The sequence below is a fragment of the Colletotrichum godetiae genome, assembly GCF_030913485.1.
Source record: "Colletotrichum godetiae strain CBS 193.32 chromosome Unknown BDP55scaffold_87, whole genome shotgun sequence".
Classification (NCBI taxonomy): Eukaryota; Fungi; Ascomycota; class Sordariomycetes; order Glomerellales; family Glomerellaceae; genus Colletotrichum; species Colletotrichum godetiae.
This window is the reverse complement of record NW_026851335.1, coordinates 21,012-46,866: the sequence shown is the minus strand read 5'-3', so window position 1 is coordinate 46,866 and position 25,855 is coordinate 21,012. Positions and strand designations below refer to the sequence as shown.

Genomic DNA, 25,855 nt, shown 5'->3' with positions numbered 1-25,855 from the left:
TGATGCGTATGTTTCTTGCTATCAACGACGTTCAAAAAGTATGCGTTCAAGTGTCTCTATCAATGCTTCATGGTGCTATGATGGTGTAATGAGGTGTGCTTCTGGCACAATATCGTCCTTACACAGCAGTTTTGGTTTGTGCCGATACCAGCACTTGAACGAGGCACTGGCTCGAATCAAAGCCCACATTGAGAGCCCCTCGGGTGCATGTGATGGCTTCAGGTATGCCACCAACCAAGGGTCGAGTTCTCGGTCGGCCCTGGGTTCGATGGCGCACCACTCTTTGAAGACGTCCACCATGAGACTCGGACGCTCGTTTTCATCTTTGACTGAGGCCATACTAGTGGTCCACTTTGTTTTGATTGCCTCTAAGTCCTCATTCAAATTCCTCAAGACATTCTTGAGCACCAGGAACGTTGATGCTAGCCTTTCAACTTCGTTGTATGGCTCTCCCAGATCAGCGTCCCAATACTCTGCGTTGGGGGCCGCCTCGGCGCTTGACGGCAGGGTTACCAACTCGCGGCTAGGACTAGGACTCAAGCTCGTGTCTCGGTCGAGCTTGCGCAGTTCTTCTTCGATATTGGGTTTTGCGACCGAAAACTTCAGGTGATCGATGATGTGGACAGGGTCACCTCCGCCCATCCAGGTTTCGTGTTCGTAAGCTGGTTGGATCATTTCCTGAATTGCACATCCGTTCAGGACCTGTCTTTCAAATGATCGCCAGTCCCTTTCTGTGAACTCGAACCCTTGCTTCGACTGATCGACCAGGCTCCCAAGAAGTGCGCTCAATAAGAGAGCCTGCTTGTTGTCTACATCGTTCAAGTTGTAGCAAAGTTGTTCCTTGAACTTAGTAGCGATTCCCAAGAAGCTCGGTTGCATGTTGAAGACAATACCACGAGTGATCATTGCCAAAGCTGCTAGAGGCTTGTCAATTTCTCGAGTGAGGTCTCCGTACGACGTTTCATCCTTCCTGAGATACTTCGAAATGTCTGGTTTGGCCGGTATAGTGGCATTCTCAAAATTAGACACGATAGCTGGTTCCCAACATACCCAAGCCCTGTCTCCATCATAGTCACCGCCTGAAAGCTTGTCGGCAAGCGCAATGTCTCCTTTTGCCGAGAATACGACGACGTCTTTCAATGCGCGCAACTCCGGCTTGAAAACGGCTTTGACCTTCTGTATATCGCTAGCGATGTGCGCCGGAGATCGTGCGACAAGAACATCGCATTCATGCAGCATGGAGTCCGAGAAGCTTTCGGTTCGAAACGTAGATGAGAAGCATATATGCACCTCGTTCTCTTCGAGGATGTCCCAGAAGTCGACCACCATGTACAAATACGCTGAGCTTGGGATCTTGATGTTCATCTTCTTTAGCAGATTTTTACATCTCGCGTGCCGAAACTCCCATAGCATGTCTTGCATGAATTTCTGTTTGGTTGGTTCGAAGCCGCCGTCGATCAAATAAGTTAGCTGTTCTTCTTTGGATTCGGGGAGCCCGGCCAGGAACGGCACGCTGTTTTGCGTCATACGTTGCTTCCTAGCGGCGAAATTTTCATTCACCCATTGCCGAAATTGTAGCGGATGCTTGAGGGCATCTTTCTGGACTTTGAATTCGTCGCTGAGCTGGTCTAGGAGCCTGTCTCCCACAAACTTCCTCATGGCCTGCTTATCTTTGGCACGGTCTTCTAGAATGGGAAGGAACTGAATGTTGAGGCTCGCGGATCGAGGCTCTGCAGCAACGTGCTTAATCTCCAGGGTCCGATACTCCTGTTGGATGAAGTCGCAGTCCCACTTTCTTTGTGAGGGCCAGGTCTCTATCCAAATATCGCTTCCAGTGTCTTCGACGTCGACGATCCACACGCCTTTGGCAGAGCCCAGACGACCCTGTATCGTACAAGGAATGTCGCTCAACCCAAGAACGTCCCTGACCTTACGGGCAAGAGATAGCGACATGCGGCCAATGCCATCATTCATCACTTTCTTGGTTGGTGATTCGATATTTTTCTGTTGGTGTCGTATCTGATTCTGATCCAGACAAGCTACTGCGGTCGTTTTGGTGAGACCCAGTTGTATGCGGGCAAACAGCTTACGGTAAGGTTGGTGACCGTTGCGATCCAACTGCAAGAGCCAGTCGAGCATCTCCCCAACCTCCAGTTTGGGTCGCGACTTTCTGAAGATGTGCACGGGCCGGTGGTCGGGAGAAGGACCGTCGTCAAAGTTGATTCCGTCTTCAGCAAAATAGCTCAGCCTTTTTTGCAGAATGCTTCTCGGACGTGGATCCAAAAACACGTTCGTCTGAAGAATCTTGCGCCCTGCGTCCCTTGCGTAAAAAGCTCGCCACTGTCTGCCGGCTAGGTGATGCATTTGAGAAGAAAGCCAGCCGATCACCTCTCGAGATACATCGGGCTCTCTGATCGGAGTCGTCCATGAGCTCGGTGACGGGACCACTATTTCAAGGAATCGATCAGATCCAAATTTGCGGTGCAGACGGCATCCTTGATCCAATATGGCCGGCTCCAATTTCAGGGAGAATATTGGGCCAGATCTAGCGTTCTTTGTTTGAACGAGAGAGGCCGCGAAAGAGACATGCTGCCCATTTGACGACTCAAAGCCGCTTAGACCTGCTGTCCAAGCATCAAGTGTTGGCCTTTCGGGGAAACCCTTCCCATTGAATGGATGTTGCTCTCGAAGGACGCGGTATAGAGTGTCGTAGTCTCTCCACGTTTCATCGTAAGACAGGATAATCTCATCAAGATCAACATCACAGTGGAGCGCAATACGGGTGATCTCCCATGCAATAGCGAAAGGAGCTTGTATAAGCCAATGTGGGAATTTTGCTAGGTGTAGTCAGCGCGAGAGCTGAGAAGAACATACCTAGCTGCCGAAGTCACACCACGCTGTAGATAGGGGGCTAGGGGACTAGGGGACTCACGCCAGGTCGCATCGAGCCGGCACTGAAGATTGGCTGGCTCTGTAGGCATCGAGACACAACAGATTGGCTCATATAGGTTTGGGTCATCAATGCCTGAAATCTCCGTGTAGACAGTCGAGAGAACAGGAGAGCCCTCGCCAGGGGTTGGATGGGCGTGTAGCCACGTCGATACGTTGAAAATAGACCCTGGGAAAGAACTATTGGGAACATCTTGAGGAGCCGTTGGATTCCGCAAATTCACTTGCTCGGTGATTGTCTCCTGGGTCCCAGCGGGGAGCGCCTTTGCAGTAGAATCTGCTAGTGGGTGCTCTGAGCTTGTATTCCTGACGACGCTGCCTACTGATCTAGCACCGCCTTCATCCGGACTGTCTACCTCTGCGGGCGTTTCTCTTTTAGGCTGAAAAACTTCAACATGTGTGCCTGCTGTCGCCATGCTTTGCTCATGGACCGTAATGGTGTGGGCTGCCCTTTTTAGGACACCGAGGAGTACCATCTGGAGTTCCAACATCTCGCCTGGGGAGCCGGCCTTGGGCTTTTGTGTCGTTGCGAGACTCGGATCGCGGCAATCATAGGGGCGAATCCATTTCTCGCTGGCTGCGAGGGTCTCCCAACTGAAGGAGTGCAAGACTGTCATGGCTAATTTGTCTTTTGCGCTTCTTAAAATTGGGGCTTTCGATCAAGCAGAGTCGCCGGGAAAATCCGCGCTGGACGAGAGGGAAAACAGTTTGGGGAAAGACCACCCGGACACCAATATGTCCATGTCAAATCTGGCCATGATATACAATGCCCAGTTCAAACGAGTGGAGGCGGCGGGCTTGATGAGTGAAGCAGCCCAGCGAAGCTCCAACAAACTGGGGGACGAACATCCTATCACGCTTCTTTGCGTCTTCAATCTAGCTGTAATTCGCTGCGACCAAGGACACAAAGGTGACGCGATGCGCGTATGGACGACAATTTTGCCGAAGATGCGGGCTGCCTTGGGGGCTGGACATGAATCCACTGTCCAGTGCGAACGGTATGTGGCGACCTACAACAAGGCTATGGAGCCGTTGGCGTGTGCAAACATGACAGATGGTCATATGTAATATGCAATGCGATTCCCGGAACGGACAGCTTTATGTTTTCAGAATTATGGTGCACTGCTACGATATCCATGGCTTGCCTCGCAGATTCAAGAGTTGGTGAGATGCGTAACCTTTAGGTACCAACGACGAACACATCTCTCGTCTTCACCTTCTTGTGTACAGAATAGTATGACCAGTTCAAACAGAAGCTCGTCTAAGCTACCTGCGCCCTCGGTCCCTACTACCTCGGCTTCCGGTTTTCTTGGACATTGCGTGTTGGTACTGGTATCGCATTCGTTTGACTGCTATCGTCGCAAAAAGACTCGTCAGGATCGCCGAACTGATGACCCTCGTCGTCGCTGCTGCTGGCTAGTGATTGCTGGTCGTCAAGATCGCTATTATCCTCTTCCTAACTATCTCTGTCGCTGACTTCTTTTATATCTTCGCATGCGCAATCTGCGGAGATATCTGTGTTCAGACTCTCACATTCCCCACGTTGAGGAGTTTTCATGTTCAGACAAGGGTGGTTCCAGACCTTCCACAGGCAACCCAGTGCTCTTCCATGAGGGACACGCCGGCTGCATCTCGTCGGAGATCTGTTGACAACCGATAGACCCGGAAGATCAGCGACACAATCCTTTGGAGCACGGAAATGTAACGTTCTCGAGTGTTCTTGCCAGAAGCGTAAAAGGCTTCGGATAGCACTTGCTCGGGTGCACACTACGTAGTCTGACGATTTGAACTACTTAAGAAACCATCTGAGCGAGTAGACATGCCAGTTATGCTTTACATATTGAGCTGGGTATGCCATTTCTTCTCCCAGACATATTTGTCTATCGATACAAATCGTTGCCTATACGATGGTCCCTATTGTTGCGTGAACAGAAAGCATACCCGTTATAGTGTAAAGAAAGTTGTGATGGGGAGTTATGGGACGATTGCATATGAGTGATGGCAGATAAAGTGTGAGAAGATGCGTTAAGTGATTGCTGTGAGTTTGTGGAATAAGAATGAAAGTTAGTCTATATGCTGCGAACACGAATAGTGTTCTCAAGATATCGATTGATTATCTTAGTCTTGAAGTAAAGGAAACGTGGTTTACATGTGTAATGTTCTGAAACTAGGGTGTAGGATGGCGCCGTAACCTCGGCACGATCTCCTATGCAGACTATCAGAATGCCTATTGTTTTATTATTAAATTGAAACTCTAGGCTTATAAGCTCTAAACAGAGAGTTTGATTTCTCTTAAGAGATGCGAAACACAATATTCCTTAATTACGCAACGCCGTAAGTGACTCAAGCTAGTTGGGATACTTAGCGTCCTTCTACTATATCTGCTATTCGATGGATAGAGAATTGGGTGCAATACTCGCAGTAAGAAAGTGCGTTCTGTTCCTTGCCCGACGTCAGCCGCCTGACCCAGACTTGCTGCCGCGATCTGTGACACCTATAATACATCACTAAAGTAGGGTGACCGAACCGGGGCGCTTGATAGCGTGTCCAGAGATTCTAACAGCAGCGCCGAAAGGTTACATGAGGTTAACAAAAGTATAACAGAAGATGTTGACCGCTTCGGTTATTCTTACTCTTACTGCGCCCACATTATCAGCTTGCTTTCCAAGTACTACTATACGATCTCTGGAATTCGCTCTTTCCCCTCACTTTATATCAAACAGCAAGGAGGTATTAGAAATACGACTCAGACCCACACGCAATCGACTAGACCAGGACAGTCGCCGAGCCGAGCCTGGGCCACCGATAATTCGGAAATCGCGCAAAACACGCAGAAACCTTCTATAACGGGTATCAATCTGGCTCGGAAACCAACGGGAACAGGGATGCCAAAGATAAAATCAGACAGCGTTGCGACAACCGCTACGTAACCATCCGAAAGCAAATGCTGTGCGCAGAGAGATCGCGAGATAGACCTCGCCGACGACTTTCAGACTCGGGTAGAAGTATTCTGTGTCATCGGGGAATCTTCAACTTTGAACCGGGGCATAAACCATGGAACAGCGCGGGGAAGGCCAGTGCTGACGCGGGAGCAGGGGACTTTACACTTTCTACCGGACAGGTTATAGCATGTGAGAGGGTGAAGTTACAGGGTGGACTCCAACCAGCAGCATGCGACAAAAGCATCAATGGGTCACATAACGGAAAGAGGCCAAATTGCGCTTACACAAACATCAGCTGTCTCAGATACCCCTCGAGAGTCAAGAATTGGGCCCTGAGTGGTGGATCCTCGGACTAGGGTGTGTGAGAGCTCGCATTACGTAGGGATTACATGTGGTCATGGAATCCATTGTTGTTATACTCATCTCCGTTGCATCCCTCCATTTGCTATCGCGGTTGAAGATCAAGGAAGTATAAGAAGCCTCTGGCATGGCAATGCACCGCTGCGTTTTTCTCGACGCACCGTCCGCACAAGAGCCATCTTCAGCATGTCCGTTTTCGAACGTGACCTTCCAAATTCGCCAGCCCAGCAGATGAACCAACTTTCTGTTGCTCTCAGCGCCGTGGAGCAAGAGATCAAAATGCTTCAGGATAGGTTAGAGACACTGGAAAGAGAACGACAGCGGCAAGACATCCTGATAGCGCTCCAGGACCAATATATCGAGGTTTTGGAGAAAGGGCTGGCATTGGAGACACCGATATATCGGACGGAAGATAGCTATAGAGAGAGCCGTAGCACCACCCAGGTCGTCTAGTAGAGCCGCGGCTTCTAATGTCACTTCTTGCCTGACCTCTTCCCTCCAATACACTAGTACCAATCCGAATCTCGATCGTGCAGGGACCATCGCACGTGGAGCATGCTGCGCATTTGAGGATCGATTCGTCTATGGGTGTGAAAAATACATCTAGTCCTTCCAGAACAACGCGAACTGTCAAGTATTCCATACTTAGCCAGATTTAATTGCATCTGGTTTGTGTTGCGCAGTTGAGACGATGCGCAGTTGAGACGAAACTCCTATGCATGTTCGAGTTATCGTCCGTACGCCAGACGTAGTCCCTATCATCGCTCAAAGGGCTTACATTTAGCGTACCGTCCTGAGCAGACTACTGCACACACCAGACCAACGAAAGGTTAGCCGCCGCTGCTAGCGCGAAGCCTGACAAAATGAACGGGCTAGACTCTGTTGGTCAAAGGTACGGCAGACCGGTTCTCCATACGTTACAAATCAGCTGTTGGTTATATCTTGAGATGTCGTGAAAACTAGAATGACGTTGGTTTAACGTTATCAATGTATTGGCCCACCTAACTTTGAGGCGCTGCAGCTGCCCCCGCTTCGATGAACGAGCAAATTGATAGGCCTGGACTGTGCCTCTCCTGAGCAAGCGACCATAAGCTTTGGAGCTTCGGATTTGCCAGGCCGTCGCAGTGCAAGGGCGGACGTCCAATCATCACCTGCAGTGTACAGGAGCCACCAGCCCTAACCTAACCACCGGCTAATTGGCGCAATGCATCATTCGCTTGGCCCGCCCTTCGACTTTTTTGGTGATTGTCACTCCGCAGTGCCTTGGCCTGTATGAATCATCCAATATAGGTCCATTGTGGGGCCATGTTTGGTGAGCTAACGAGCTTGATAAACAAAGGAGTGGAAGTAACAGCGTCGAAGCAGCGGCCGCCAGCAGCCTCAACCGAAAACCGTGTTGGCCTTCCGGACCAACGATTTCTCCCCTATTCGCGGTGTGCGTTGGGCCCCCTACGGCGGGAGATGGACGGACCATTTCCTCGATGCACACCTTCCACCACGGTTTTCGAGGAAGCCTTCGTTGCCGGGGTCGGCTGACTTTGAATCCATTTTCTTGACCGCTAAGTTTTCCGAGCACAAGCTCGACTCTCTTAGTGGGCTACGCGCTACAGCCGCAGAGCGGCCCATTCACCGTTGGGCGGTCTGATTGTGGCTTGGTCTGGAAACTCGCAAGGTATCCTGTCTGCTCGCTGCACCGCCGAAATATGCATACGTGGTAGACTTTCAACAATACTTTTGAATATTAGTGTTGATATCCCTATCATAGAGAATTCGATTCGAACTGTGAGTTGATGAAGAGGTTAATTGATCTATCTGAACTTCTGCGTAAGGTGTAAGAGAGAGGTTCCACCTACGGGTTGGGCAGGCCGCGATTCTCGTAAGTGGGGCTTGTAGGTGGTCGCTGCGCGGACCCCTTGCCTCGAGGTCGAATTGGACTTCCAATCCGACAATTAGCAACAGTAGCTTACGGTGTGAGACGCGGACGCACAGCTTGCTTTCGGAGATGCCGAACTCGATTGCATCTGTGGCGTGGCAGAGACTCGTCCTAGTGGAGGCGACGAGTTTGTTCGATCGCCTTGTAGGCTGTCACGTACGATGGACCTCTTCGCAACGCTTCATGACTTGCTCGGACTAGGTTGCGGCCGGAGAATCTTGTCGGACATTCAGCCGTTCGTGACATGCTCGTCTGGGCTCTTCCAGGCGGTGCCAGGAACGATGACTTGCTTGCTCGTCGAGATCCGATTGGGGTCGCCGAACGCTTATCATGAGGTCATTCGCTTGGCCGCCCTGTCAATTGTCGCGCATCTCTGGTACCTCAGAAAGCCATGATGAGGACGACAGACCGACCGAACGGTAAATTCGACCAAAATCAATCGACTATTTGCCAAATTGTCTTTCCAGAGCATCACGATCGCGGTAGCGGATTCCGAGAAAGGTGGTACCATCGGCCTTCTTCTACAAACAGACGGGGAATAAATGGAGTACAACAAAACAAAACGTGCCAGGGTAAGATAACCTTTCAACAAAGTAGGTAACATGGCTGCAGCAAGTAAGTTGAAGATGCCAGGGGCCGCAACACCTCGCTGCTAGACGGTCGGCGAACGGCCGCCTAAGTATAATTAGCTCTAGTGACTTTTCTTCATAAATCGCCTCCAGAGTGGCCAGTCACCTAGCCATTGACCAGTCAGTACGGAGTTTCGTCGCATCTCAAAATCGCTTCAGTGCTTTAATCCAATGTTCGCAATGAATCTATTCACTGACTTTATCAAGTTCACATCATTACACTGTCAGCCTCCGTAAGTGTCCCTCAGACCTTCGTACGACATTCAACTGACACTGCCGGTAGAAATAGCAATATCCGCCCGGCCGTAGGCAACCCAGAAGATGCCTTTCCCGCACCTGTTCGCGCACCGGTCGCAAGCATGATGCCAGACATAGCGGGCGACATCGAGCACACCCTGCCCAGCATCTACTCTATCACCGGTCATCGCCGTGACGCTGATGTCGAGACACTTTTCCAGCTGCGAATCGAGGGGAAAGACGGACGACAAGCTTGGGTCCCTGAGAGGGCTGTTCAAGAGGATTCAGAAATGGCGCTTTTCGCCTACTGGAACAGCGTCGCGGATGGGCGTTTGGGCGCAATGGCCCACAAAGACCTTTGGCATCCTTTCAGGATCGAGGGTCATAGAAAGACTCATAGGGGTGGTCAGCTATTGGTTTACTGGGTGGGGTCGCCTGATCGGTCTTGGCAATACGAGAGAGTCATTAGGAAGGCTGGTCCAAAGCTCGTCGAGGACTACTGGGATTCTATACGGCAACATCAGAAACAGGACCAAATTATCCTTAGTGCGAGACAATCAGCTCGTCGTCGACATAGAAAGCGGAAGATATGTCAAAACCATGCAAGGTCAAACAGGATAACCGAGAAACACGCGTCCCCAAGGCGATCGAGGCAGCCGACATAGGGCGGATAAGCTTGTGCAATCTCGTAGAGGAAACTGTCTTTCTTGCGTTCATAGATGGGAAGAACGCCGCTACAACTTAATTTTCAGGCACTGCACCATTCGGATAATAATTCCGCCATCGCGGGTCTCTAATTGCACCTGCCCCCTCAGCCGTGATCAGCAAAGACTCTCTTCTATCTTTACACCGTCACACTCATGCCAAGTGTGGCAAGATTACCACGACTTTCGGTGGAAGCGCTAGCGGCATAATTATCCGCATTATATATTATGGGGGGTGGTTTATCTCATTACACGTACGATTATACTGCTCATCATCAAATCTATTAGAGACATGTGACGGCAACACCGCATTTTTGTGTTTCGCATAGAGCTACTTGCACTTGTCGTAGCATGGTTCTGCGTCTCAAGGGGCATTATTTCGAAGGTCACAGGTCTCTTTCTTTGAGAACTGGGCGACAAAGTCGACAGAGTCGAACTCGGCATCTGGTAATTCGTATCGATGTCGTCGACCACGAAACTTCAAATAAACTATTGCAGCAATTTGGCATGGACTATTGCCTCAAACTAATCAAACACCCATCCTAGACCGTTGAGAGATTCAGTTCGTATGAGTGACGGCAATTAGAGCTCTAGGCGAATCCACGGTGACATGGCCTACTTTATACATAATATCGGCTGAGATGCTGTGAGGGACAGAAGCCGTTTCGTAAGTCAAGATGCGGAGCGGCTTTATCCTTGGAGTAATCAAATGGAACCTTTCTCTAATCATATGATGATCAACGTTTATCTTAAGATGACGACTACAGTAGTTGACTATATGAGTTCTAGCGAATTGGGAGATGGGGCTTGGCAGTGCTACAGTGCTATTTCATTTCTTCTTCTCTTCCTAGGAGAGCCTATAAGTCTCATGGCAACATGGTGGATTAAAACACGGCCCTGGATATTGTATTGATTTATCGGGCTTTCAATACCCATTGTCATCAGCGAAAGTTGCTCAATGGCATACGCGGCTTTGTTCTCATGTCGACTACCGGCGGTGGTTCGTCAGTCAGCACCCCTGATGGCGCGCGGAATGGAGCAGCTGACAAACCAGGCAACTCAAACGCTGTTGACGGGGGATTCTCAACACCATGTTTCCTCCCTTGCTGGTCCGTCGGCTGTTCCCGGTAGTAATAGTAGTGATGATTGTGATCGTGGTTATGATAGTGATGTATGATAACAATCCGCTCTTTCCTCCGTGAGCGGCATCGCCTGCAGATACTAAGGCCTGACTAGGCGTGAGCCCCTCCAACGATAGCACCTAGACGATGGACTGTCATGACTGTCTCATCAGAACTTGGAATCCTTATACTTGTTTACGAAATCAACGCCGTTGACTCTACAACAATCAGTGATCAGACATGTATCACGGCTAGCTTGTTGTTGTACATGTTGGAGTGTAGAGGATCGATTCGCATTCATATTGTTTGATCACTCAGCTCGGTAACATTGCATCAAGCTCTTAGTGATTGTTGTCATATCCACAGGCGAGCCACGTTACTATCCATTGTCAAGCAGCCTCGGATTGGTTTCGGTTGTTAATAGACTTTCGTGAAGCATGGCACGCTAGGGAAACAAGTATAGGCAGCGACTGAACCTTCTCTCATGTGTAACTTTAAAGTAGTGACAACAGCTGGCACAGAGCATCTCGATTAGTCTTATCACACGTAAGGGAAGAGCATTCCGTCTTGACAAGGAAAAGCCATTACATCGGGGTCTCGATATCAGCTACTGCCCGACGGGATACGGAATGTTCACTACAGTATGACCCTCTAGAACAGCGGGAAAGCCAAGAATATGTGGACATACTGGGTTCAGGCCGAAAGCAAGGTCTACAATACAGGTTTCGTCGTAACCATACTGACAATCATTCCCCTGCGGAATGTTGTAGAGTTGGTAGTTTTGTGCCACCCAACTAGTAGGCTGAGACAAACATTTACCCAAATACGTCATGCTGTTTGATGCAGACAGTGGCAGCTTACCATGCGAGAGGAGATGAACGCACTCCTCCGCCTCCACAAACTCGTAGTCCATTTCAACCCCACCTCCAGTAGCCGGTGCTTCTAGCGCGGACTTTCCCGTCACCAAATAGTTCCACGCATCGTAGCTGATGTCATACGATCCCTGAGACTCATCAACCTTCAACAGATGGAGGCTTCGAACACCATGCGACACCTTGACACAGATCGCATCACAGTCGACGTCGCTCGGCCAGTACGCTACACGATTGTGGTTTATTTTGCATCCTAGTACCCCAACAGAAGAACCATACAAGGCGTGTGGCTTGATGAACAGTGTATGAGCCCTAGTTGCGGCAACTAAACTGGCCGATAGAATGACGATCAACGGGAAAAGCATCTTTGTAGGAGATTGGCTACCTGACGGGGCTTGTGTCTTTTATATTTTGAACGCTCATTCTATTAGATCATAAGCTTCGTAAGGGATGAGGCAATCATTTGAGGTGGCTCGACTTAGCAAGACTTTTTGGGACTTGAATTTACAACTTTAGCGCGTTCTCGTCACTGATTCTGCCATAACCCGAGAACTCAGGCGCATCCTTGCGTATTTCGTCATACTGAGAAGTCTTTGACCAGAATTGCGCCTTTTTGGACTGCTGGTTAAATGATTATGATCGTACGTACCTGTTGGTTTGTCGAGCTGGCGTTTCCTCTCTTGCATTACCTGAATATTTAACACCTGGCGATGATGATGCCGGTGCGACGGAAATAAAGTGGGGGCAACCTACAAGTACATGCACATATCATGACCTGATGTAGCCGATTCCTGCCACGATACAGTCACACAGCTCGAGATCCGATGACAAGACAGCTATGGCACGTCGGATGACGTTGGAGAGCTTAGTTGAATGTAAATACGGATGTCATGAACTCACGTTACTGGCCCGAGTAAACTGAAACCAGGACCACTCATGTCGGCTTTCTTTGCTTTTCTCTTCTACTTCTGCATGAAATCAGGTAACAATAGCTTCCTTTTCTCCCCATATACCCCATTTCTCCTTTGCCTGGCTGGGCAAAAAAGAGCCCACAGGACTTGTATAGCCATGACAGCATCTTCTTCTCAGGCTTACGTACCCATAGCGCGGCAAGCCTGGCCGTTGGAAAACGTCTCACAGCTGAGGCACGGAGTCTCGATGAGCTGATGGGTGTGCTCGGCCTCCACACTGAAAAGCTCTGCGTTTACACAACGCGCCTCAGAACCATGACGACTACATTCGTTACTAAGCCAGACTAGACCACGGGTAGCTCAATAGGGCTCCTGGTCCGTCGGAACGACACCTTCATAGCTGCGCAGGAACTGCTGGATAAACTACTGAGCTTCTACGTACGTGGTTTGACTGTGTCCCTCGCGCGATGAGCCGGCTTCCGCTTCGACGGAAGCGACGCCTGGTCAATCCTCTGCCAGGACAACGTGAGACTCGGTCGGACGGCTGTCAAAGGCCAAAAAAGATCACTGCCAATATTAGCAGCGACGTAAAGACATGTCCAGCAATCTATCGCGTGAGTATTTACATATTTCATGCGTGCATCTACGCAGGGCGACGGTTGGACGACGAACGTGTCGCGTTCAATAATTATATCGACTCAATTTGACGGCGTCTGCGTCAAAAAGACTTCACAGGAGGCATAGATGAGATGGACTAGCACCAGCCTTCACTGGGCAAGGCAGACACGCTATCTGACCACCCCATCAGTCCACTCTACCTAACAGCTACGAGGTTCAAGGAGCCAGCCCCAACTACTGAGAGTGCGAGCATTACATTTCAACCGTCTCAGTCGACAAGTCTTTCTCACGTGCTCTAGGAAAGAACCTTATGACTTGTGAGCGATGAAATACCATCTAGACTACTACATCGTACAGTCTTGTCGTTTTATGAGAGACGCAGGGGCTTGCTGGTGATACATTCCAGCATTGTTGTGGCATCTTCGTGCAAGATAATCCAGTCGACCTCTCCCAATCGGGCCAATTTAGGATACGTTGCATAGGCACCAACTACAATGATCCCCTGGTACTCAGCGTCCGATCCAGGTCGCTGCAGTACACGGTAGCCGTTGTGGAAAGCGTGGCCGATGGCGAGAGACACCCTCTGTGGGTGTATACCGTCTTTAATGTTTACCCAGCCATTGCTTTCGAGCAAGCTGTCTAGCGTATGTTCAGCCAATCTCCAAGGCCCGAGTATGCTGCCCGTGCAGTAGTCGTTCAAAAGGTGGAGACTCAATCTGGTGCTGTCGCGACATATTCCGATGACCAGTAAGCAATCGAATCGATTTTTGTCCAGAATGCGTTTCGCCTCATACGCTGCGTTAGGATTCCAGAATCGGGTGATCGGCGTCAAAGCAAACCAAATCTCATCTTCCATCACATCCGCGTCCTTGAGCAGAAAGAAGTCGTCCACTTCTGGGCAATCGAGTTGTGGGGCGGGCTTATCATGTCCCATACACTCAATGACGTGTCTTGGTTCCGCAAGTCTGGTCAATGTCGGGTCGGTGCCTGTTGGACTTGGTACGATATAGAACTTGGATCGAATTTGGGGTGCATCATGAGCTGCATTGGCTGCTCGTCGACGTCTTACGAGTTCTCGTGACGGGATGGGCGCTTCCGGTCGCGCAACCATTCGCTGTTCATTTGGTCGCAGGAACGATGGCGGAGGAAAGGTTCCCGCCCCTTCATGGCGCGGGGGTGTTTGCGCTCTTTGGAGTCGCCGTGCCTCTGTCAAAACTTTGGCAAATGAAACCATGTTGTTTCTCGATGCTACGCGGTGTGTGCTGTCGCCGGTCAGGATGGTCGACCTATGGTCCTCAGACTCGTTTTGTATGGCTACGTTTGTTAGACATTCTCATCCGATGGACTTGACGCCTACTCCGGCGACTTACTTGGCTGGATGGCACGACTTTATGCAGTTACAGGCTCCAGCTTGAGCAACCTTCAGGTGTCTTCGCGTTCTCGTGCAGAAAGGTGAACGATGCAGTCTCCCAGCCTGAATCCGGGCAGCACTGGGTGGAAATAATGGTCAAGTCATAGTCCTCCAGACACTGTCAGTCAATCAATTCTCGCCTTTACATTCAACCGATAAGCAGTGAGAGAGTTACAGACTTACATTGATACTGTGCTACGCATGTTTTTTCTGTTAACGCCACTTAGCGGCACCAAGTTGAGCTCCCCAAACATCAATGTGCGACGCATGTGGTAGCTAACGTAACCGCAAATTATCGAGAGCGTCATTGTAGTGAAGTCAGCAATCCGCATCTGCTTACGTCTGATGTCAAGAGCAGTCAGTGGTAGCTTGTTCAAGAGGCTGCCAGTTCCAGACATGATAACAGGTACGAGAGGAGGAAAGAGCATTCTAGTAGTGTTAGCCACCGTTGGTCTGCAGTCCAAGCAACCACCTGGCCGACAGTACGCGTTTCATATGAGACATCCTTGCGCATGGGGCAAAGTTAACGTCAACCTTTGATCAGGGCATTTTCTCGAAATATCGCCTGTCAGCTCGTGACAGGATAACAAACTTTTCGTCAAACAACAAGATGGGCGCGTAAGCCTGCGGCGTGGTCTTTGCTACTGCCTAGCCATCTTGACATTTAGGCTCTAAATCGTTTTTTCCTTACGTCGTTGAACGGGGCAAATACAGAGCATACTTGCAGTTTTCATCGTGGCATTACTCAAACTACGAATGTTTTTTCTTAGAAAGAAACAACAATTTGATCTTTCGAAGATCCAACTTGGTGCTCAGACAGGATAGACATGGCCAACTATTGGAAATTAGTAGCTGTCCAGAAACGAGTCTGCCGTCATGCCTGAAAGGGCATACCATTTAACGTGTTCTAGTGAGAACGACTTACGCATCCTTGGTTCGTCCCTTCCAGAATATGCATGGAAAAGGCTGGCAATAGTCACGATGCGCTGAATCACCTCGTCCCAAGCAATGGAGCTCATCAGGCGATGTCCCCAATCACAAGCCCATTACGTTTCACACTGCCTTGGTAGAACTTGAGAAACAGTGAATTTTACGACAGATATTATCGCCGCCAGCTATAGTGGATCGACAACACGTCCATCTTGACTCTGCACTACGTACCTTCCATCCGCTGCGGTGGGCTTTGATTAGCTAGTCCCTTTTCCCCACCCATGTTGGTATCATGTTAGTGTGTTCATCATCCTGTTGCTGTTACGGAAAACCTGGGAACGACAGCCATCGAACTCGTTGCCTCCCTAAGTACCCGCTTTCTGCTTTGCGTCTCGAAACCGGGTTTTTTGTTGCTGCCGCCCCACCTTAACTCTGCTACGTTATTTTGATACTGTTCATGTCATCGTAACGCCTAGATCCTTAGGCGCTAAGGGCAAAGGGAGCAACAATGAAAATATACGAACGCCACCATGTGAACATCCAACTTGAAATGGCTAGTTGTCCAATGCTCATATACCAGCTTCCCGAACTACGACTTCTACGTCGTTATTCACTCTTCTTTTCATTGCAGTCTGAACTCAATATACGACCTGCAACCATGCGGAAGATGCTCAAACGAGATGCTACTGAGCTTGGGAGCCCCGACGAGGTGCCCATCGCGAAAAGGCAGAGGGTATCTCTCTCCAGAACGCATGAGCTAAGTGAGGAGCACTCTCAAGATTTTCTCAAATATATGGAGCACGTAGAGGCATGTACTTCAGAAGTTCAGATAACCTGACACTCAGGTCGCTTCCGCTAAACTGACAAACACCAAGGCCGAGACGATGCTCGACATGAGGCGCTTCCCGGATGGAATAAGAGAAATGAGACCGGACATCGTCCGACATCTCCAAGTGGCTCATGCTATGCTTGGCCTACTTCCAGAAACGCTGTTTTTATCGGTCAACATTGTCGACAGGTTCTGCTGTGAACAAAGCTTCTGTGGGGAGGCATACTACAAGTTGATCGGCTGTACTGCCTTATGGATTGCGTCCAAGTACATTGAAGAAAAGGGGCGGGTGCCATCTCTCAAGCGGCTTATGCAATTCATTCCCGAAGGGTATTATCGAGACGAGAGATTCTTCATCCGGTTAGAAATGGACATTCTTACTGAACTGAAGTGGCGCGTCAACCCGCCAAACTCATATTGCTTCATTCAGCTTCTTGAGATGGACGACGATAACGAAGCTGCAGTGAGGGAGTTGGCAGTGGATAATTGCAAAGCCAACTTGGCTACAACGAACTGATAGGCGCTAGGTCATCTGTTCTGGCTCGTCAATGTTTGCTATTTGCCGGCAATGACTTGCTCGGTGTCAATAGTCAGTTTGGCCACTGATTTGGTCGGCTGACTCCTGAGAAAGGCAGCAAGTAGTCTCCGATTAGATGAAGTTCTGTCTGAGTCGGGAGCTGCTGGTTAGCTCTAATCTTGATTCAGCCATACTTCAGAGGCAATGAGAATATCTACTGTGTCATGGCGTTCTTCAGAAAAACACATCTTGCATCATTAGTGCTGAACCATGTGAAACATGGCCATTTATTCCAAGTCCTCAAACGTTAGCTCTAGGCATCATCTATGAGAAATCAGCCGTTCTTGTGATTAAAACCTCAATCTACTCCACAGCTTGTCCACTTGCCGTGATGAAACAAGGAAAGTCAGGAAGTATGGCAGTGTCGAAAATGGATGAGAAGGATACCAATCCAGTTAGCTCGGTCGACCACATCGATTAATCTGGTCGGTGTATGTGGAGTCCTGCGCTAAGTTGCCGACCCATGATCAGTCCTTGCTGTGATTGCGAGCAAATGCGCTACTTGATTCGCGACGATCAGGGATAGAGTAGGGTCACCTGCCTAAATCAAGCTCTCCATCAAGTAAAATACATTGCGTAAGGCTGTGCTGGAGTATCGGTTCGTCAACTTTAGCAAGGTGAGCTTCGGCGTTATGATCGCCCCTGGCTACTAACATCGTTGGTTGTTAATCAGAGTTTGAGACGCATTAGCACGATCAGCTGAACCTTCCCGTCAATCATTGCCTTCTGCCTTGAAAGCCAATGATCTGCTTCGACTGTCCCATGAACCATATGTGCTCGCCCCCGTCCTCGTAGCTAAAGTCTATTCGTCCAGCCAACAGCCGACACACTCAAAAGTTTATCCTATGAGAGGCGAAAAGGCAACTTAAACCTTCAACTGCTGACTCTGAGATGGACTTCAATCAGATTAGGGCGACGAGAAATCACCACTTTACCCACGAAAAGGGATTTACATTGCCAGAACATGGACAAGTTTACGACGGCCTGGCCTTCTTAGGTTTCGATAATGCGTCCAAAGTCAAGTAAGACTCCTCATAGGTACGAGGCATGTCCACACATCATGAAGTGTATGGGCCACGTGAAATACTTATGTCGGCCAACGCAAACTGCACGGGATGATGTCGTAACATAACAGGTCAAAAGTATCGATTGCTCTAAGATCAGTAGTCAGTTACCCATAAAGTCACGCCGCTGTTCGTGATCGTTTCATGAGGTGATAGGGAATAACCAGATCAATCATCAAACGTTATGTTACGTTGACACCGACTAACAAGCTACGACAACAGACCATATTTGAGCCTCCGCAAATTGACGTCTTGAGAATTGTTCTCAAGGCAGACTAGTCGGCCTAGACCAAAGATGAATGTCGGCAACGTACGGTAGTGACCGCCATCTGAATCAAGATGAACGGCAGCGCAGAGTGTGTGCTGGCATCTCTGAAGAGGCGGCTGAGCGGTGCGAGATGCGCTAATACTGTCTAGCTCTGACACACCGGAAAACAGAATGAACTATTGTACTGTATCATCAGCTTCCATATTATCACTGCTGTGATTGTCACTTCAGGTGCTCTCCTGCTGTGCCCAAGATCACTTCTATCTCGTTCTAGGCCCCTCTGAGGCTGTGCCGTAACCTTCGCTGTATGCAAGATCTTCGTCGGTACCTTTGATTGTTTTCGCCCAACAGCTTATGCTCCTGAAAGTGGTCAGTTTCCCAACGTTCCTACGTGTGATCTGAAACATCGATGTTATGTAAATCTCATCTCTGAAACTGAATGGCAATGATTTCGGACTGTCGAGCCGCCGGGCCAACCCCTAGTATTTTCGCTATTCCATACGAAGCTTGGGCGATATATCAATGGGCTGTCGGCTTCCATTCAAAATCATCAGAAGTTCCTATCATCTCACGGTAAATATGACCTGTGCTTCACCCGAGATGAGAAAGAAAAGGAATCGAGATGCTCAGGCCAAGCACCGAAAGAAGAAGCAAGAAGAAACTAGACGCCTGCAATCAGAAGTGGAACATCTCCGCAGAGAACTGCAGGAAGTCCGTGACGCCATGGCAAGCAACGACATGCAGCGATTGAAATATATTGTGCTAGGTGAGACGCGGCCTTCGACGCCTCAGCCCGATGCGTCAAGCACGGTCGAGTTAGGCACGCCAATCACTGACGGAGGGTACGCCGAGTCGTCCGATCCTTTCCCCATATCATCTATCATTCCCTACTCGAACTACAGCACCCTCGACTGTACGCTCCCCCTAGCAGAGTATAATCCTTACCCCGCTACTACATTTCAAACAGTATTTACAGAAGATTACAACCAAATGCTGCCATGGAATTCGGTTCCAGTTCCGGCATTGCCCAGCATGGGAATGCCAGGATTATTCGACTTGTCTTCGTGGCTCGACCCGCAGCTGATGATTTCATGATAACAATATATACATCCTAGAGAGCAAAACACTTCTCGTCTACTTCATAGATCTTTTCATACAACGAATAATTAGCTTCTGCGAATTGAATAGGGTCCCTTGCATATCCTTATGAAGACTCCGTCCTATGGCTACTATTTTGCATCAATGACGTTGTGCAAAGCTGAATTCAAATCAGCCACATTCGATGTCAGATTCTGCTTTGAGTGATGAGAAAATATTCGCCTTCCAGTACGACTGCAGATAGAACCCCTACTTTGATCACCCACTTGTGACCGGGATCTGTGTACACACCCCATTACAATCTGTCTGACATTATGTAAGTATATCTGTATGACCGTACCCTCCTGTGACCTACCTCAGCAGCCGTAGCCATTGGAAGATGACTGGAGGTCATATTGTTTGGTAATACGATCGCTCCTTCACATGCTGACTCTAGCTAGGGAACAACAGCAGATTGTCTGTTAGGCGGGCCAATGAAACAAGATAACTATGATGTACGAAATCTTGTTTTCGTTATGTAACTTCAGTCACCACGTTGTGGCGGAATGAAAACGAGATATGGACTGATGATTTTGCTTATGACTCATGCACACCGTTCATTCTCTTCGCCAGTTACACGTGAGCGAGGCTATGCCGTGCCAGCAATAATGAAAGAGCGTCCCAAGTGAAAGAGATGTTATTAAACTTCATTATGTATCAGTATCCGGTTAAAGGGTTCTTTGCTCACAGGGCTGGAAGATTCAATGAAGTGGTGTTCGCAGCTATGATCTAAAGTAGTCCCGCAAGCTGTACGTTTGATGTTGGGAAATTCTATTTGTGGCAGTCTTGATAAATATCCTATATCATCTTCCAGCTGTGGAATTGTCGCGTTAGACTTCGGTTCATATTGGTCATGTCTCGACCAACAGTCATAATCATGTGTACTCAAGAAACCTTGGAAGATATCCTCAACGACGAGCTCGCATCGAAGCAGCTGCTACAAGAAGCTCTGCAGGCAGCTGAAGAGAAACACACTATGTGGAAGAGGTTATGCCTGTCTAGTACAACATTGAACATGGGACTCATCAGACTATTGCAGCGGGTCTGAATTACCAAATACCATAGTACCTAGCCTAATGTACGTTGTTGGTTGTGGATATATTCATCTCGAGGCCTTGTCAAGCTTGGCATTGAATATGTTGAGGAACCGCGTTCTTGTTACAGAATGTAGCCGACTTTTGTTTGCTCATATACTTAACTCCGAGTGTTCATGACATCATTTGGCTAGGATTCCTTTGGTTCTTCCTGTTCCACGTCAATCCCGGCCCACACACTGGACGAAGCTGTTCTATGCTGAATGTACCCAGCCCCACATCGACTTATCTCATCTCTGCCCATGTTCGTTAACAGTCGTGTAGGTGACCACAGCAGAAATAGTACGGAATATTACCAAAACATTCGAGGTCCTTCACGAAGACCAAGCGCAAAGGCGCATAACCATCCCTAGCGAAATCGTAGACCCGGCGAAGTCTGTCGCTTCGAAAGCAGGAGAGCACATCGCAACGGCCGTGGCCTCTGCAAAGCAAGCGGTCAGCACACCACTCGCCGACATTTAGCAGAACCTCAGGTCCAAGTTCTTTGACGACTTGACTCGGTAGGAAGACACGGTGCCTGACTACTTCTGTCTCCAAACGCGGGGCGTGTGGCAGCTGGGCTACCCGAACTCGACCAGCAAAATCGTCTCATCTAAGGACTTTGACGTCTTAGATGCCCTCCAAATCACGGTACTCGACAGCCTGTTTAGCACGGCACGCCAGATTGTGCCCGGGCTGCCGGACGGCTTAGTCAGTGACTTGGCGGAAGTTGACTTCAATGTGCTCGATACGATGGCTGCCGCCGCATACTGGTCGCTTGTGGTTCCCCTGGTAGGCACGTTTCTGATGGTTCTGACTTCTGTTCTATCAGGATGGACCAAGTGGCTCCTCTGCTTGCCTCTGATGGTGGTGGGTTTACTTAAGGCCGTCCTCCTAGTCACGGCTCTGGCTTGTATGGGTATTTGTCTACCCGTAAATCTTATTTCTAGCGGCATTCTGTCTGTCCTAGATGTTGGCGTCGCGACAGAAACTGGGACGACGACATGGCTCTCAGTGGCGGCTGTTGCTTGGCTTTTGGTATGGTTCCTTCTCGATTGTATCTACTTGTGATAAGTCACCGTTTCTATGTAAGAAATTAGAGGTGATCTTGTGGATATCAGCCGTGTGTAATTCCTTCACCGCGAAAAGGCTCAAGCTTCTCCTTGTTTCTTAGAGTTTTGCCTTGTATTGAATCTGAAGTTCCCAGATGGGTTTGATTTTCAGTCCTCAGATTTTCAGGCCTCAGTGAGACAGAACGGTCAATCCATGCCAGCCTGTCCGTATATCGAACATGATTACATCCCATTCTAGGGTTAGGATCTGAAACCTGAGATGAGTGTCTCGTGGGCATCATTCATTCACACTTAATACCGTGCACCGCAATCAAGTTGAGTTTCTATAGTACTCAAGAGCCTAGCCCAATCGTCTTCCAGCAACAGTGACCGCATTACTTCACGTGGATGATGTTTGCCCACAGCTGCTTGCTTAGCAGTCCAGCGACCTGAATCGGAACATGCGGGCGTACCGACGGTAGTGGAGTTCTCGATTCGGCAGTCAACTGCACTGAGCGCTGGAACGTGTGCCTCGCCGGAGCGGGTAGGATTCCCCACGTTCAATAGCCGCGATTTCTCATCTACTTGCAAATTTCAGTCGGTCGAAACCGAGCTGTTGGACATGGGATGTCAACAGCCAGTCAGTCTCCTGCTGGCGTCACTGGCAGAACAGAAGCGCACGCGATGATCCTGGCGTCTGGTCAAAATAATGGCAGTATCCGTAGCGCGCGGGATTTCCAGTGCGAGCCTCTTTTATCTGTATCGTTTTTTTTTTAATGGCGGAGGGCCAAGTGACAAGACTGCACGACCGCGTCCTCACCGTTCGTTCTGGATTTGGAAGCACCCAGCGATTATGCATCTAAATCAGTCGTCCAGGCCATGCTCTTACTTCGTTCAGGTGTGTTAGTGTCGGATTGGAAGTCCAATTCGACCTCGAGGCAAGGGGCCCGCGCAGGGGCCACTTACAGACCATACTTACGAGATCTACGGTCTACCCAACCTCCGGTTAGAACCTCCTTTTTACACCTTACGCAGAAGTTAAATATATATAGATTTTGACCTCTTCGTCACCCACGGTTCGAACCATCCCTGTGATAGGAATACCAACAGTTAGTGGTTTAGATTGGTCCAGCATTGTGGCATAGGCCTCCGATGCCCATATACATGCTTTTGTCGGTGCTGAAAAAGCATATTTGCAGTGCGCGTCGTGTAGGCGAACAAGGTCAGGTGAGAGGCAAGCCGAGGCCATAAATAGCTGCAAGAATAGGTGCGAGACATCTCGACAGGGCAATCGCTCTTCACCCTGCATGTTTCTTGTGTATGATAGCTTTCAATCCATAGTGTCCATGGAAGTCGGCTCCTCGGTCCTAACTTGCATATGTGATAAGTCCTGCTCCATAATGTATGTGAAATTGGGCTCCAGGTTCATGGTGCACCCAATCCATCAGGGCCAGGTGCATGCATACTCTAGGCATCGTAGCATTCTCATCGACAGCCGTCTCTCAGAAACAGCCTTCCTATGATAATCCATTTCCAGGGTCAGAAGAAAACTGACGGGTCATTACAGATGTCTTGTAACGAGATTCAGGAGAGAAATTTACACTTCACTCAATTTTGGGAGGCGTTGGTAGCATGATGGACTCTTGATCCATAGTCAATGCATTTCGGTCGCCATGTCATCAGCATCTGGTACAAATGCTTCATAGACTGATCGTTTCGATCGTAAGGAAAATAAGTACGCTCTGAACGTTTGAGCTTATGCCTTGGGCAACTGGCATGCAGTGATGCCTGACTGCGGTAAGGGTTGCGGTTATGGTATGCACCCGTTTCACAGTGACTGCGAAGGGAAGCTCCCATCGATAAGATGCCGTTTCTTCTTGGCAAAGGCCATAAACGCAATCATGGAAGAAATGCAGATGTCATGATTTTCCACCATGTAATATTGCGTACACCAAAGTGACTATTTATGTGTCAATTAGTAGCGATGTGCCTAAAAGGGAGCAAGCGGCTTCGAAAGCGAGACAACATCTCAATCAGAGGCGGCAAAGCGTCCCGAGTCTTCCCACCCACACTGTCAGCACCATTTATGCCATCATCCCCATCATCCCCATCATTCTCATCGTCCCCATCCTCCTCATCCTCCTTATTATCTTCATCGTCTTCATCGTCTTCATCGTCTTCATCGTCTTCATCGTCTTCATCGTCTTCATCGTCTTCATCGTCTTCATCGTCTTCATCGTCTTCATCGTCTTCATCGTCTTCATCGTCTTCATCGTCTTCATTATCCTCGCTACTATCCACACTGTCCCACAACTCCCATGACTCCACATGCAAACAATCTTGGTTTGCCCAAGTGCACCGAAAATTCACTCCTATTTGCGCCTTGACAAAGGCTCCGGCTTTTGCAAACTCGCTAGTTATCTCTTCGAGCAGACTTCTGGACCCAATGCCATTGTCTCGACGTAAACAATACCAAAGTCTGAGTGCAAGAGAAATTATCTCGCATTTTTGGCATTCATTACATTTTTGACGGCTGCTTGACTAAGTAATGTCAGCAACTATCACTGCCTTACAGGCATTACTTACCCGTCTGGGAGAGCTTGTCAGGTCTGCTGTATGATTTGCATACTTCAGGAGTGACTCGGCGAGGAAGTATGATGCAGAGGCAATCTGACTAGGCCTGATCCCAAGGAACTCTTCGTACAACATACTGCTTGCTGCAAGATATTGTGCTATTGTCAAAATGTCTTGACTACTTTTGTCGAGAATCTGCATGCGACGCAGGAAGAAAAAGGGGCTAGGTGTTCCGAGTAAATAATCTAGCGCTCCCAGCAATTGCCTCTCTATGCTTGAAATATCGCTCGGTCTATATCCTTTGCCAAACCCCCCTAAATCATGAAGAACAGAAAGGTAAGTCTCCGTTTCTTTCTCATGCACGTCAGGTGTCTCGTACTTGACGGCTAGTGTGAAAGCTACTGAGCCTAAGACTTCAAGATGTTTACCAGCGCATTTCCTGGAAAGGAAGCGGTCTACAAAGTTGATTGCCAGGAACACAGTCTCCATGGGAATGCGGAATTTTATAGAATACGATAGAAAGCGGTCGACGAGCTCTCTTCTATCCCGCCATTGTAAGTTTTGATGAAGTTCCATGTAGTGTGCCGAGGGCAAGGTTTTCTCCTGCACTATATCAGTTCACAAGGCCCAACAAGGCTATGGGTTCACTTCTTTACCTCTATCGTCAGAAGATGTTCGAACATGATCTCGTCGTTTTCCTCCAAGATTTTCTGTTCCTCTTTGTTTTCTATTAATTTGAGACTCATTTCTTTGCTAGTATGCTGACTTTCCAGCATGCGAGGTTCGATCCGAATCACTTATTCGTAGAGTATAACAGTCGAAAGAGCATCCTTATATAGCCGTACCACCGAAAAGGAGCGAATGTATTAGCTCGCTAGACATTGTCTTGCCTGAGAACGCAGGGCTGAAACAAGGTCATGTTTGAATAATATAAGACAAATAAGTCTCAAATCTCCCATTCGAATACGAATGAGTATTCATCTTCAAGTCACACACCTCTGACGAGAGACAGCAATGTTCACGTCATAGTCATTTGGTAGTTGAGTCATGTAGATGGCAAGTTTGAATGAATGGACAGCGACAAGGCAGACTTCTAGGTCCTATTAATTCCTACATCAGATATCACGTTGTTCCCTAGAAAAAACGACATCCAAAATACCCCACCCCAAAATTTCCACAGTTTACTTCTCATCATAGTCAGCATCACGTTGTTTGCTCCAAGAAATGAGTAAACCAAGAACTTCCTCATGCTTTGGATCTGGCTCACGAAAGTCACTCCAATAGCTCGGAAGCTTTGCATGGAGAAGACAAGTGATCGGTGGGTACAGCTCATTCTTCGACTCAAGTTTGGAATACTGACGTAAGCCGGTTAGGGTTTACGTAGTAAGGTTGGCATGATTTTGTCGTCTTCCAACAGATGACTTCTCGCGCATATTCCTTGATGCTTAATATCGAGAAGAGAAGCTATCTAACGCCATCGCAATTTTATGGCTAACGAATCATCACATCAACAGCCGGGCAATGGTCTTGGCCGATGGTACCGTCGTCCTTAGATTGTCTACTTCGCTGTTGACTATGGCGTGATGCTAATGTAATTAGTGGAATTGCCGTGACGTGTCTAGTGTCATGATTTCAAGTGTCTCTACGCCGGATAACGCTGCTGA

General features: G+C 48.8%; 10 protein-coding genes across 10 annotated transcripts; 6 read left to right on the top strand and 4 right to left on the bottom strand.

The window, feature by feature from the left end:
- Positions 1-75: 75 nt before the first annotated feature.
- BDP55DRAFT_760908 (RNA dependent RNA polymerase-domain-containing protein) lies at positions 76-3,566 on the bottom strand (the record flags this gene model as incomplete). Its single annotated transcript, XM_060580857.1, has 2 exons — positions 76-2,837; positions 2,933-3,566. The coding sequence occupies 2 exons, from the start codon at positions 3,564-3,566 to the stop codon at positions 76-78; spliced, it is 3,396 nt and encodes a 1,131-aa protein (XP_060422413.1).
- On the top strand, positions 3,565-3,936 carry BDP55DRAFT_507647 (uncharacterized protein; the record flags this gene model as incomplete). The annotated part of the gene is made up of 1 exon (XM_060567682.1): positions 3,565-3,936. A coding segment is annotated over one exon (372 nt), but the record flags the coding sequence as incomplete, so codon positions are not given.
- A 1,312-nt stretch (positions 3,937-5,248) lies between these two features.
- Positions 5,249-5,879, top strand: BDP55DRAFT_638548 (uncharacterized protein; the record flags this gene model as incomplete). The annotated part of the gene is made up of 3 exons (XM_060573127.1): positions 5,249-5,283; positions 5,349-5,370; positions 5,466-5,879. The coding sequence occupies 3 exons, from the start codon at positions 5,249-5,251 to the stop codon at positions 5,877-5,879; spliced, it is 471 nt and encodes a 156-aa protein (XP_060422411.1).
- A 2,907-nt stretch (positions 5,880-8,786) lies between these two features.
- BDP55DRAFT_721257 (uncharacterized protein) lies at positions 8,787-9,829 on the top strand (the record flags this gene model as incomplete). Its single annotated transcript, XM_060578505.1, has 3 exons — positions 8,787-8,799; positions 8,935-9,046; positions 9,097-9,829. The coding sequence occupies 3 exons, from the start codon at positions 8,787-8,789 to the stop codon at positions 9,713-9,715; spliced, it is 744 nt and encodes a 247-aa protein (XP_060422410.1). The 3' UTR covers positions 9,716-9,829.
- A 1,623-nt stretch (positions 9,830-11,452) lies between these two features.
- BDP55DRAFT_760906 (uncharacterized protein) lies at positions 11,453-12,112 on the bottom strand (the record flags this gene model as incomplete). The annotated part of the gene is made up of 1 exon (XM_060580856.1): positions 11,453-12,112. The coding sequence occupies one exon, from the start codon at positions 12,110-12,112 to the stop codon at positions 11,483-11,485; it is 630 nt and encodes a 209-aa protein (XP_060422409.1). The 3' UTR covers positions 11,453-11,482.
- Positions 12,113-13,643: 1,531 nt separating this feature from the next.
- BDP55DRAFT_638545 (uncharacterized protein) lies at positions 13,644-14,510 on the bottom strand (the record flags this gene model as incomplete). The annotated part of the gene is made up of 1 exon (XM_060573126.1): positions 13,644-14,510. One exon carries the CDS (start codon positions 14,508-14,510, stop codon positions 13,644-13,646), a length of 867 nt encoding a protein of 288 aa, XP_060422408.1.
- Positions 14,511-16,275: 1,765 nt separating this feature from the next.
- Positions 16,276-16,963, top strand: BDP55DRAFT_773843 (putative G1/S-specific cyclin; the record flags this gene model as incomplete). Its single annotated transcript, XM_060581190.1, has 2 exons — positions 16,276-16,419; positions 16,493-16,963. The coding sequence occupies 2 exons, from the start codon at positions 16,276-16,278 to the stop codon at positions 16,961-16,963; spliced, it is 615 nt and encodes a 204-aa protein (XP_060422407.1).
- A 1,971-nt stretch (positions 16,964-18,934) lies between these two features.
- Positions 18,935-19,808, top strand: BDP55DRAFT_760898 (uncharacterized protein; the record flags this gene model as incomplete). Its single annotated transcript, XM_060580855.1, has 1 exon — positions 18,935-19,808. One exon carries the CDS (start codon positions 18,935-18,937, stop codon positions 19,448-19,450), a length of 516 nt encoding a protein of 171 aa, XP_060422406.1. The 3' UTR covers positions 19,451-19,808.
- A 952-nt stretch (positions 19,809-20,760) lies between these two features.
- On the top strand, positions 20,761-21,707 carry BDP55DRAFT_684876 (uncharacterized protein; the record flags this gene model as incomplete). The annotated part of the gene is made up of 1 exon (XM_060576426.1): positions 20,761-21,707. A coding segment is annotated over one exon (399 nt), but the record flags the coding sequence as incomplete, so codon positions are not given.
- Positions 21,708-24,248: 2,541 nt separating this feature from the next.
- BDP55DRAFT_533416 (cyclin-like protein) lies at positions 24,249-24,782 on the bottom strand (the record flags this gene model as incomplete). Its single annotated transcript, XM_060567861.1, has 1 exon — positions 24,249-24,782. A coding segment is annotated over one exon (534 nt), but the record flags the coding sequence as incomplete, so codon positions are not given.
- Positions 24,783-25,855: the final 1,073 nt, after the last annotated feature.